The following is a 13229-nucleotide window of genomic DNA, read 5'->3' on the forward strand; positions in this document are numbered from 1 at the left end:
CCCTGTACCCTTGGCTGCACTGGCTGGAGGCTCAGCATCCCTGGAGGTCTGGTCCCACCACCCTCTCCATCCTGCCCTTTCCTGCTCGTGACTGACAGCTGCGTACCACTGAGAGGCTCCATCAGCACCTCATGGGTCTCATCTCCCACCACAAATCTTGGCTGGCCCAAGGGCTAAAGCCAGCACGGGTGGGGACAGGAGAGGGGCCTCATCCTGCATGGCACCGAGCTTCTGGCAGCTGTACTTCACCCGAGCATCCCCGTGGGGAGAAACAGGCTCAGGTTTGAGGAGAGAGCCACTGTCAGTGCTGCAGGGCCAGGTCCTGCCAGGGCTGGGACACTGCGGGAGAAGGCAGCAGGAAGGGTTTCCCCGGGAGGGGATGGCGCCCGCTTTGTTAGCGGCGGGTGCAGCTGCCCTGGCCAGGCTGTGGCTGAGGGGGCTGCAGCGGCTCTTTGCCCTTCGCATCGGCTTCAGCGGTCTTGCTGGGAGCCTGGCAGGGGCAGCAGGGCTGGGGCCATCCCTGCTGAGCCGGGCTGTGCAGCAGCCCCCCCCCCCAGGGGCAGGGGTGGGGGTCTCTGCGGAGCTGCTGCCCCTTCTTGGCTGTTGAAGATGTGATGAATGGTAAGTGATGCCCGTGGTGCTGGTGCTGCCCCCCGGCTCTGTGCAGACCACAGTGGGGGTAAAGGTCCTGGTCCCCAGGGACCCCTCCCTGGGGCTCACCCCCGCCAGGCCACGGCTCTCTCCCAGCATCATCAGCACGATGAAGGAGGCGCAGTCCCGCACGGGAGAGGAGATCTGGATGATGCAGGAGGCGCTTGGCTTGGTGAGCTGCTGCTGGTAGATCCCAGCATTTTTGCACTGTGTGATGGTTTCCAAATCCCACCTGGGGCTGCTGCTCCTGAAACACTGGCGCAGCCCTTTGGGCTGGGAAGCAGCTCTGGGCCAGCAGGTCTGGAGCACCAAATCCCATTGCTATGGACCAGAAGGCCTGGGTGTCATGGCCCGGGCGGGGGTTGCTGCTCCCCTGCTCGGCTGCTCCAACGCTGCAGGCACAGAGGAGAGCGGGGTCTGGGGAGGCGCCGGGCAGCCGTGGCCATGGGACCCGAGGGGGTCTGCACAGGACAGGCAGTCTTTGCCTTTGGCCTCTCGTGGTGTCCTTGAGTTTGGCCCTGTGAGGTGGTGGTTTGGGGATAGGGACTGGGGACACAGTGGGGGGTCCCTGGGGTCTGTCCTTGTGGCTGCCCATAAACCTGCTGCCCTTTGCCTCCTCTTCCCAGGAGGGCACTAGGGGCCGGTCTGCCCCTACAGAGCCACCCGGGCGGACGGGGACACCCAGCACAGGGCAAGCTCAGCCCTGGGGCCAAAGGGACCCAGCCTGTGCCCAGGACCAGCAAGGGGACTGCAGGGGGACAGCCTGGCTCCCGGGGGGCACAAGCAGGGACACAGAGTGCACCAGTGACCCTGAGAAGCAGGCAGGTGCTCCCTCAGATTGGACAAGCACTTCTGATGCTGGTGCCGCCACCACCGCGGGGATGCAGTCAGGGTCTTCTGGCACCCAGACTGCCACCCCAGGGACACAGCCAGGATCCCCCAGCATGTCCCCTTCGCAAGAGCCGGCTGTGTCCTGGGGGTCCTCCAGCTCCAGAAGTGCCTCCAGCTGCTGCATGAACAGTGGAGGCTCTCCGCCAGATTGGGCAGCTTGGCCACCTGAAGGAGCAGACGGTCCAGCTGGAAGCCACCAAATCAGACTACACCAAGCTGGAGAAGCTGTGCCTGCTCTTCCTGGAGGGAGGTGGGAGCTCATGGGGGGGTGTTTGGCATGGGGACACCCTGGGTTGAGGGCTCATTGTGCTCAGAGCCTGGCCCTAAGGGTGAGACCACCTTACTGACAGCATGTCCCCTTGGACCGTGTCCCTCTAGATGAGGAGACCATTGCCCTCTGGGGTCGGGTGTCCCCCCTGCAAGGCCTGGCCAGTGACCTGCAGGCTGAGAAGAGGAAGGTGAGCCAGCAGCAGCCCCCAAGGGGGCGGTGGAGATGCTGGGGGGAGGGGGTTGGGCAGGGAGGGGGCAGCCGAAGGGCCTCGGTGCTGGGACGAGACAGGGGGCTGTGCCTGACTCTGCCACCACCGCCATTCCCAGCGCAGGCAGCTGAGGATGCCCTTGGAAAGCCGGGGGCTAAGCCTGCCCATGCCCCCGTCTCGCTGGCTAGGTCCATGCTGCAGGAGGTGATGGAGCTGAAGGAGCTGGAACTGCAGGAGAGGACCGAGGCCACGCTGATGCAGTTGGTGACAGAGGTGGCTGAGCAGATGCAGGTGAGGTCTGGGGCATGCACTCCCACCACCCGCTGCCTCGGTGGGGTGGTCCTGGTGGGGTTCCAACCACGTTCTCTGGCTGGCTGGGGTCATCGAGCCTCCACGGCACTGCAGCTTGTTGGCTGAAACCTGCTTGCAGCCCTGTGGAGGTTCCAAATGCCTTTCCTGGAGGTTTTTGAGGGGGGTAGGGAGGCAGGGGGGTGCTTGGCTGGCCAGGAGGCCCTTCTGTGCCCTCATGGGGTGCTTTCGCCAGGTCCCTCTGTCTCTGCCCGGGTCCCTTCAGCTGGTGGGACCCACCCCATAGGGGTGACGGGGTGAGTGGGGCCACATAGCCCTTCTCCCTCTCCTCCCAATACGAGCTGGCCCTGCCCATCGTACCTCCATCCTTTTCCCGCTGCTCTCCTGCCTTTCCCTCTTGCTAAAAAGCAGACAACACTGCCCTGGCCAGCAAAGTCAGCAGCAGCGAGTTTGATACAGGGATGGAGCAGCTGACTGAGATGATCCAGGAGATGCTGAGCTGGCAGACGGGTGAAGAGCAGGTCCGGCAACAGCTCAGTGAAGAGGTGGCCTCCAAGGTGAGGGGTGGCTCATCCGCGCCGCACAAAATTGGCACCTTCATGGCTCGGCGGCCTAAGGCAGCATCCCTCCGAGGGTCCCCCCAGGGGACTGTGATGTCCCATCCCATGGTGGGAGGCTGAGGGCGTGCACCCATCCACAGATGGACCGCCTGGAGCTGGGGCGTTCCGGCAGCAGCTGGAGCACAGCAAGAGCATCCTGGAGCAGCTCCAGGAGAAAGCGCCACAGAGAGAGGCTGGTGATGCAGCTGGGGTTAAGGAGAGAGTGAGATGGGGACAGTGGGGGCTTAAGGGACGGAGCTCACCCCTGTCCCTCTGGCTGTCCCCGCGGGTGTCTGTGTGGTACCCTGGCACGGGACCAATTTAACCAGTGAACTGTGGGAATGCTGATGAAGTAGCTGTGCCTTCTCCCCGCACTAGCAAGCCAACAGCAGCTTCCTGACATTACTGGAGGCACAAGGAGGGGGTACCTGCGGGACAGAGCCCTCCTGAGACAAAACTGGGGTGTGGGTGCAAAGGCTTTCTGGGCTGAGGGGGGGGGATGGCGGCTCGTCCCTCCAGGCAGGGGTGTGACACATGGTGCTGTGGAGCTGGGTTGTGACCTGCCCTCCTGGCAAGGCACAGGGGTGCAATTAGCGCTAATGAAGCAATGAAACCGGTGCAAGGGCCAGTTCAGATGGCAGGCGTGGGCGCCTGCACCCTTCAGCCCGTGTCCCTGCCCGCCACGGGCAGCTGCCAGGTTTTGGAGGTGCTGTCAGGGGTGAGGCAAGCGTGTCCTGGTCCTTGGGGCAGCCTTGACAAACCTCGTCCTAAAATACATGGGACTCCTGCATCTCCGAGGTGCAGCATTTGCTCCCGGGCTGGGAGCATCCCACCCCAGCAAGAGGGATAAGACATATCCCCCCACCCCCCCATTTTGTCCTTGCCATGGGACTGGGGTGCTGCAGGTGCCCGTGGGAGCAGTTCCCACGGTGGCAGTGGGGCTCGGGTGCTCCTCGACAAGGTAGGGATGACAACGGCGGGGATACGGTGGGGGCCACTGAGGCACGGTGGGTGACACTGACCATCCAGGTAGGTCCATGCCTCAGTTTCCCCAGGGAGAGCTGGGTGTGGGAGCATCGCCCGGGGATGCTGAATTCGGCTCGTGGTTCAGCCAGCCGCTCTCTCCTTCCCAGCGCAACGTGGTGGAGCTCTTGACCAAGGATGGCCGCATCTCCAGGGACTGGCTGGACCAGCAGCCACCCGCGCTCACGAGCATGGAAGGTACAGCCGGGGCCAGCTCGGGGCCGGGATCTCATGGGTGCGGAGGGGACAGTGGGGAGGGCAGGGTGCCTGCAGGGTGCTGGCTTTTCCCCTGACCCATCTCTCCCCCAGCTCCCTCCATCAGCTCCCTGTAGTCTCTCCTGCTGTCTGCCCCATCCTGGGCTGGTGGAGCTGCCCCGGGGGTGGGTGCAGGGGGGAGCAACCCCTGCTCCTCCCCCCCCCAGAGCTCTGGCCCCCTGGCAGCCCGAGCCAGCAGACCACCAGCCAGGCTTATCCGATGGCCAAATGGTGTTAAAAAAGTGTTGTGTTTTTTTTTTTTTTAAATTATTAAATTCATTATTATTATTTAATTCATTATTATTTAATGAATAAAAAACCTTCAACCTTTTTTTGTTCTTTTTTTCCTTTTTTTTTTTTTTAAGCAAGATTGATTTGAAAACTAAAAAAAAAAAACCCAGAGCCCCCTCCCACTCCCTGGGAAGGGCCATGAACAGTGGTCACAGGGACAGGGCGGCCATCACCTTGATAAATCACAGCCCCTAGCTCTGTGTCCCCCCCCCCCCCCTCCCGGCCCCGGAGAGGTGCAGGGGGAGGGAGGACGGGGTGAGGGGGGTGGGCATGGGGTGGGGGGTCTGTGCAAGAAGCCAGACTGATTTTTGGAAGCCAGAGGAGAGGCGCACGTTGCTCTGGGCGCTGCAACAAGCGTCCAGAAAATCCAGAGCTGGGGCGGAGAGGGGGCGCCCAGTGGCTCTGTGCCCCCATGGCCATGACCGGGAGTGCCAATAGCCGCTTCCATCCATATTCCACCCATATTCCATCCATATATTTTTTTGTTATCCCCCCCCTGCCCTTCCCTCTCCTGCCCTGCTGCAGGGATGCTGGAGGGTGTAAGGACCCCCCCCCTCCAGCAGCGTGTCCATGCTGCTGCTTCCTTCTCTCTCTGAATTTATATACATTAGATATATTTATATATTATAGTTATATATTTAAAAAAAAAATAAAATGGGGGGAGAAAAGACCAGCTAGAGGTGCTCATGGGCCAGTGCCCTCCCTGGCAGCATGTGTGTGTGTATGTGTGTCCCCCCAAAAAAATAATAATAAAACCTAGAAAATGATTCCAGTGCGTTTCTGGGGGAGCCCCCGCTCCCAACGCCCTGGCCCGGCCCCCCCCATTTCCTCTTCCCCCACCCCCCACCCCCCCTCCCTCCACCAACCCAGTCTTATCTCTGGCCGTCCATGGTGGCCATGGCTTTCTGTGGGGGGGCGGCAGGCGGGGGGGCGGGGGGCCAGGTGGGCTGTGGGTGGTGCAGGTGGTGGTGGAGGCCGTGGGCGGTGGGCGAGGAGGGGGGCAGCCAGGCGGGCTGGTGGCTGGGGGGCGAGGAAGCCCAGAAGGGGCTGAAGCTCCCTGGGGGGGAGCAGGCCATGGAGGTGATGGGGCTGTTGCTGCTCTGCAGGCTCTCGGAGGTCCGCAGCTTGGAGAACATGGCCAGAGCGTCCGGGAAGTTAGGCGGCGTGGCCGGCGTGTTGCTGGGGGTGCACATCTGCGGGGGAGAGGAGAAGGTGAGCGTCAGATCCGTCACGGACACTTCTGGGGTCCCAAACTGCCTGCGAGAGCTGGATGGACCCATCATGGGGGATCCCGACTGCATCCCGTACCTGGGACCCCCCAGAGGATGCTCGGAGCCCAGGTCTGGCTGGCATCGGGGTCCCCAGCACTGCTGTGCAGCCCCCGAGGGTCCCCCAAAAGCGCATGGGGAGGGTCTCCAGCCCAGCCAGGGCTGGGAAGGACATTTTGACCCATCCAGGGTGCTCAAAGCGCTTGAGGGGGGTGGCAGGTTTGGGGAGGGGAACGGTGCTCTGATGCCAGCTGCCCCATGGCACAGAGCTGCTGCAAAGGGGTCCGGCACAACGGGTGGGGAGGGTGTTGGGGTCCCAGGTGGGTCCGCAGGACCCCCCCTCCCTTTTGCACCCCACGAGGGCACAGGGAGCAAAAGGACCCCCCGGGACCACCTGGGTCCCAGCACAGCACCCACCTCCTGCAGACCCGGCTCAGTTTAGTGCCCTCCCCACCTCCTGCTCAGCCCGGGATGGATCTGGCCCTTTTTGCAGCCAATCTTGTCAGCAGGGAAAATCCAGTGGGGGGGCACCCGGGCCCACACTGGGGCTAAGGGGCTGGCAGCACCCAGGGCCCCAATTCAGCAAAGCACTTGCTGCACTCTTGAGTATGGAGGGGGGAGGGGGAGGGTAAAGCCCCCAAGAGGATGTGTGGAGGAGGGGAGCTTCACCCCAGTGGTGCAAAATAGGGTGGGCATCTGCCCTACACACATGCACAGGGGGGTTAGAAATAGTGGCGCTTTGTCCAGCCCGTCCCCTGGGGGAAACGTTCTGGGGGGGGGCACTTCCCCCCCACTGGACCTGTCAAGCAGAACTTGGGGAGACTGCATGGGGTGCATGGACAGGGAAGGGGTATGGGCATGGGGTGCATGCACTGGGAGGGGGATGCATGGCATGGAGGAGGTGCCTGCACAGGGGGCTTCACCCCCCTGGGGTAATCTGCCCCAAATCCCTATTGCCCTCGTGGAGTGGCATCTCCCATCGGAGCCCGGGACACAGCTGAGCAGCTCATCTCACCGCCATACGGACATCGAGCAGTGCCGAGGGGCCGGGGCAGCATCTGCTGCCTCCAGCAACAGGGAATGGGGGAGATGCTGCTGATGGGGAACAGCTGCTGCATCTCCCCCTTCCCGGGGGTTATCCCAGGATTTGCCCCTGGCTCAGCAGCCCCAGCACACGCAAACCCCTGTTGCAGGGTCCTCCTTGTCCCTGTCCCAACCATCCTTGGCGATCACTGGGGTCAGAGGAGTGGTCAGTGCTCTGTAGGTACTCCCCACTCTTCCCCTCCACGGCCAAACTGGGCCAGGCGTGTCCCAGCTGGACCCATTCGAAGACAGGAGAACTCATTTCAGAGCTCACCTCGAAGCGGTGGAAACCCAGCTTTTTCCCCCCCCCCTTATTTTTTTTTAATAGCCTATACATTTGGCAGTATCTGAAAAGATACTCATTGCAAAAAACAAAAAACAAAAAACAAACAAAAAAAAAAGCAAAAAAAAAAACCTTCACGTGACTGTGTTTTGAAAAAAACAAACAACGACGCAGCCGTACACATGCACACGTGCCAACCACCAGCCCTGGACTGAGGTTAGGCATTATGCTGGGGGGGGGGGGTGGGACACGACACAGCTCCGAGCTTCTGGGGTAGTGTTTGCTGGATTAATTAAAAAAATTAATTTAAAAAAGAATAAAAATTGCCGTGTAATTATTGCCTTCCTTCTCTGACATGTTTTTGTTAAGGAGCTGCTCGGCCATCGGAGGGTTGATCCCAGCATGTGCTGCCGCACCGGCACACCAAACAGCTCCGGGCACGTCCCTTCCCCGCAGCCCGGACCCACGGGGGTTTCGTGGGGCGCGGGGAGCCGAGGAGCCTCCCCTCCGCGGGGGCAAAGGCGACGTGCCGCCCCCCTGCTGCGCTCGCAGCTTTGTTCTCCGCTGCTTGAAAAAGAAATAGAAACTGTGACGGTAAAAGCCCAACGCCGTGCGGGGCATTTTAAGCTGCAGAAATCAGGATGCTGAGGGGGGTGGGGATGGTGGGGGGGGGAAATAGCAGCAAAAAAATGCCAAAAATGTGAGGCGGGGAGTATTTGGTGAGAGGGTGAAAGGTATTTTGCCACCACGTGGAGCACATGGTGTTAGGAACACACCGCGGGGAGAGGGAGAAGAGCCATCCCACCTCGGACCCTCTGTGCCAGGCTGGGTGGGGGCGACGGGGGCGGCAACCGCGCCAGCGGTGGGGAGGTGGGTCCCGCCTGGCCACGGGGAGCGGGACACGTTCCATCACAACCGGGCGGCTTTCGGTGCGAAAACACAGCGAGGCCTGAATCCGGCCGGCAGCTCCTGCCTGCTCTCCCGTCCCCTTTCCCCCCCGGGAAAGAGCGCTTTCTGCCAGGCGGCCCTTTGCGAGCTCCCCAAGGTGGCGAGAAAACGCGCAGGGGGAGGAGGAATTAATAGAAAAGGGGTTTAAGTGGGAACCGGCCGGCAAAATCACTTTCTCCGAGAGAGCACGCTTGCCACCGGCGATGCCAGGCTGGCTGGCGATTTCCTGACGGCAGGAGAAAAGTGGGAAAAAATAATAATAATAATAATAAAAAAATAATAATAAAAAAAATCTGCTTAGCCCAGATCTGCTCCTTCCCCTGCGTGTGGCACCGTTTAGTTCCTCACCAGGAAAAAGAAAAAAAAAAAAAAAAGATAGATTAAAAAAAAACCAAAACAAAAACCAAACCAAACCGACAACCCCCAAAGCACACCAAAAACCTCCCGGAGGGGAAGAACTTCCTCCCCACGGCCAAGGGGACGTGCCCTCGGCCAAGGTCAAGCGGTGTTTGGGGAAAAGGGGGGAGTGGGCGGTGGGGGTCCCTGTGTGTGCGTTGCCCCCCCCCCCCCCCCCCTCCCCAAACCCGGCCGGAGGAGCCCAACTTCCAGCACGATGCTCGCGGAGACAAACTATTTCCTGGCAGACATTTTAGCTCGTGTTTACATTCGCCGGCTGCGTGTTCCTCCGGGCGCAGAGCAATATGGCTGGCAGGGGAGCTGACAGCCCCGCCGCCCCGGGAGATATTGGGGGGGGATGGGGGGGGCGCAGACCCCTCGATGGGGGGGGTGGTGGCATTTTAGGGGGGTCCTGAGCTGGGTGGTGTCTGTAGGTGTGGGGGGTTGGGGTGGTTGGGAGGTGATGGGGTGGATTTAAAGGTGGTTTTGGGGATGGGGGGGTGGGGGGTGCGGGAGGGGGTGTCCCCACTTACCATCTGGGGGGGGTGGTGGCTGCTGGGAATGTTGGTCTCCTGGAAGAAGGCGCTCAGGGCCGTCTGTGGGGACAAGCTGTCAGCCCACCCGAGACAAAGGGGGAAGGAAAACACGCCCCCCCCCCCCCTCCCATCCCCACACACACTCTACAGCCCCCCCGCTCGCCCCCCCCCCCCCCCCGTGGGAACGCCCCCCGGGCACCCACCCCCCCCCCCCAGGCCTAAGGCGGCGGGGAGGGGGGAAGGGGGGGGCTAGCGTTGCCCTTCACCCGACCCACTCGGGATCGTTCCCACGCCCCCGTGGCGAGGGGTACAGCCCACCCCACCCCTTGTTTACACGGGGTCACCCCCCAGCGGGCCCACCCGCGGCCCCCCCCCGCCCCCAGCTCCGGTAGGGTGGGGGGGAGCAGCCCCCCCCGGCGTCGGGCGCTGGGCCGCAGCTCGGGTTACGGCCCGGTATAAATAGACCGGGGGGAGATGGGAGCCGGTTTCAGCCCCCCCCCTTCCCGCGTGGGTGCTGGGGGGGCGCAGCGGCCGGGCCACGCGTGTCGGTGGGCCGCGGCTGGGCCGGCCTTCCCCCCGCCTTCCGTCCCGTCCTGCGGGCAGGGGGGTGGGGGGGCTCCCGGGTTGGAGGTTGGGGGGGAGGAGTGTCCCGGTTTTTCGGGGGGGGGCCCGGCCCGTACCTCGAACTGCCAGTGGGCCGCCTGCAGCAGCTGCTTGGCCTGGTCGGCGGCGCAACCGGCCGCCAGCACGAACTGGTTGATCATCACCTGGTGCCGCAGCTCCTCCATATTCACCGACATGGCGGGGGCGGCCCCGCCGAGCGCTGCCCGCCGCCCCGCGCCGCGCCGCCACCGGGGGGCGGCGGGGGGGGGGGGGGGGAATGGGGGGGACGGGAACGGGGACGGACCGGGAACGGGGAGGAGGGGGGGGAGGCGCGCGCGCGCGCGCACACACACACACGCACACACACACACACACACCGAGAAGCTCCGCCCCCCGCGCTCTGATTGGCCACCGCCGCGCCGCCCGCCCCGACGGGCGTTCGGTTCGAATCTTCCAGCTGCCCCGGCGCCGCGCCCCGCCCCCCCGCCTTTCCATTGGTCGACGCTTGTGTTTTGGCTGCAGACGGCGCTCTTATTGGTCGTTGAACTACGGGAGGGCGGGGCGGTCGGCAGAAGGAGCGGCTCGAGCGCTGATTGGGTGCGTGGCGAGGGTTTTTTTCCGGAAGGCGTTGATGACGTCAACGTTCATTGAGGAGGTTCATTGAGAGGTGCGGGCGGGGGCTCCCCGCCAACCCCTCTCGGTTGCGGGCGGAGCTCCGCCAGCCTGCGGGTACCCCGGGGCTGGGGGGGCCGCTCCAGGCGGGGTCTCCCCCATTAAGTCCCCCCCAGCCCCCAGCAGGGCCCGCTTTGAGCCCCCCGAGCCATGTTGCCCCCGGGGCAGGGACCCCAGCCTGAGGCCGGGGGGCAGGAGGGGGGAGCCGGCCTGAGCTCACCCGTGTTCCCCCTCCTTAGGAAGGCCTCCGCATGAGGGGCTCAGGCAGAGGTCCCAGGTTTGGGGTATTTTTTTTGTAACGTAGTATTTAAAGTCCTGGTGACTCTGAGCTTTGGCCACAGCCAGCAAGAGCAAGGTCCCCCCCACTGATGCACGTCCCCCTGCTGGGTTTGGGGACCAGTGTGCTGCACGCCTGGAAACATTTAATTGAAAAGGAAAAAGCATCATTTAAAACCCAAATGACTAAGCCGGGCAGTTTGCAAATGGATGGTGTGAAACTGGACTGAGCTGAAAAGTGACGTTGGAAGTTTGGATGTGGCGATGGTGATGAGCTGGCTGAGGGATGGAGGTGTTGGAAAGGGGTCTGTAGCCAGTTGTCCCCAGCAGCCAGTGTGTGAGGGCCCATATGGGACTTCTGCAAAGTCCTGATGGTCCCATGGCAGTGGGCGTCCCCCTGCCCAGCCGGCTCTGCCCCCGGCGCAATGGAGAAGTGGTGCCGGTGTGAGGTTTCCCCAGGCTGTCCCTTGGGGTGTTCAGGGAGGGAGCCCACCCATTGGGTTGCAGCAATGGGTATGGAGGGTCCCACTTGCCCAGCTGAGATCTCAGCAGCTCTGTCCTCCTGGGGCAAAACCAGCCCTGAGGTGTGAGAAGAGAGATTCCAGGCGAAGCCGGATCCCCGAACCCACCTGCCTCCTGCATGCAGCCCCTTTACACGCAGCCCCGGAGTGCGCTCGGGACCTCTTGCGTGCCAGAAACACCCGGGGGTGTGCGCAGCGCGGCTTCCAGCTGAGCTAGCAAACCTGTGAGCAACCGGCCTCGGGTAGTGCTTCCCCGTGAAGCTCACAAACTGGCGGGACTCGCGCAGGCAACGGGCATCAGAGGCCCTGATAAATCACAGCGCTTGTGACGTTTGGAAGAGCAGGCAGAACCTTCAGTCCTTCGAAATGCAACTCTGTGCCCAGCCTGGCTGCGGAACCACCTCGGCTGCAAACACCTCGGCTGTTCCCACCGCACCAACCGGCTGGCGGATAAGCCCCTTTTTGGGGCAGGATTTGCAGCGAAGGCAGGATTTGCCATCGACCCTCCCTGGCCTGATCCTGCCCAAGATGCTCTTCCATCCTCCCATCATGCTCACTGCCCTGCCACTCCGCTGGGACCTGTGGGGGGTCCCAGCACCTCACTCCACCTTCCCAGCCAGGAGCTGCTCCAGAAACCAGCCTGGGGGGTGGGGGGGCTAATGATACAGCAGCCCTTGTTAGGGCTCAGCACCCGCTAACGAAGGTCCCATCCCCTCCCCAGCCATTGCTGCCTTGCAGGGCTGCGGCAGCCTCTAGGGACAACTGGGTGGGGAGAGCTGGGGCAACATTTGGGGAGGGATAAGGCAAAAGGGACATGGGAGAGCTGGGGCAAGAGCCAGGCAGGGGTGGGTTGTTGGCTCTGCAGAGGATGCCAGTGACTGCTGGAGGAACTGGGAGCGGACTGGGCATACTGGGTATACAGACAAACGTTGCTGCCATGGGAGAGCGGCTGGCTGTTTAACCCTTGAGCAAACCACTGCCCCATCCCATGCCTCAATTTCCCTCTTGGCACAAGGAGGCAGGAGCAGGGTCCCCTTTCCCTGCCAAACTCATGCACCAAATCCCACGGCTGGGCAGCACGAGCGCTTCGGACTTGCATCTCGCATGGCAGCAGGTGCATTTTGGGGTTAAACGTTGCTTTTTCTCTGTGCCTTGGATTCCCCCTCTGGGGTTTGTCCTGTGCTGGGGTCAGGTGTGGATGGGGCTGGGCAGGCTTGGGAGGGAACCTGCCCTCGAAGCCATATCATCACCCAGCTCCTGCCTGCGCTCCCGCGCTCCACTGCGGCACTGTCCTACAAAATCCTCTGCTGCAGTAATCGCTGGGAAAAAAAAAAAAAAGCCCACAAGCAGTGCATGCAGGCAGCAGCTCTGCGTGTAATGACTGCTGGGTTATGGATCTGCACGGGGATAACTTTGAATTATTATCTGCAGTAAAACCCTGCAGTCTGTTGTGTGCCGGTAATGAAATGCGCTGGCTCCCTCTCCCAGGCTCGCGTTTCTCGCTGCCGTCGCTGGCTGGAGCGAGGCAGGGGAGCAATGCTGGGCTGGGTTAGATTTTTTTAATGATCCGTGTGCAGAACAGGCTCCCCGAAATGCACTTTGGGGTGAGCGGGGATCAGGCCCTGGGATCTCAGGGCTCCCAGACGGGCTCCAGCACCGAGAGCCGGAGCAGGCTGCCGGTGTTGATGTCTCCCTCGGCTCCTCTTCGGCCAATGCTCCCGTTGGCACCCAGCCCGGGTGTGACATCCAGCGGTGCAGACGCGGTGTCACTGCCGGGGCCGCGGGTCCCGGTGTGACGGCAGCAGGCTGACAAACGGGGTACAAAGCTGTCCCCGGGGCTTGCCATGTCAGCGTCTGCTCTTTGGTTTGGCTTTTCTTAGCCGTCCTTGGGGCTGTGAGGGTAGAAAGCAAACGGGGAAGGAGGTGCCTGTGTCCCTCTGCAGGGAGGGCATGAAGCGGGGAGCCCCGGGGACGGCCTTTGCTCATCACTGCTGAGTAGCTGAGGACATCGGGGTGGCTAATCCACCTCTCTGCACATCTCCCGTTTGATATTTATAGCACTCGTGTTATCAACTCAAATCAAAATCATGTGATGCTCCACTAACTTGCACTGGAGGACTAATTAATCACCAGGGGTTTTTAAGC

General features: G+C 62.2%; 1 protein-coding gene across 1 annotated transcript; it reads right to left on the reverse strand.

The window, feature by feature from the left end:
- Positions 1-5237: 5237 nt before the first annotated feature.
- On the reverse strand, positions 5238-9873 carry UBALD2 (UBA like domain containing 2). The gene is made up of 3 exons (XM_082492327.1): positions 9693-9873; positions 9010-9072; positions 5238-5691 (listed from the first exon to the last, which is right to left on the reverse strand). Exons 1-3 carry the CDS (start codon positions 9810-9812, stop codon positions 5371-5373), a joined length of 504 nt encoding a protein of 167 aa, XP_082348453.1. The 5' UTR covers positions 9813-9873; the 3' UTR covers positions 5238-5370.
- Positions 9874-13229: the final 3356 nt, after the last annotated feature.

This window comes from Vanellus vanellus, assembly GCF_965231255.1.
Source record: "Vanellus vanellus genome assembly, chromosome: 17".
Taxonomy (NCBI): domain Eukaryota; kingdom Metazoa; phylum Chordata; class Aves; order Charadriiformes; family Charadriidae; genus Vanellus; species Vanellus vanellus.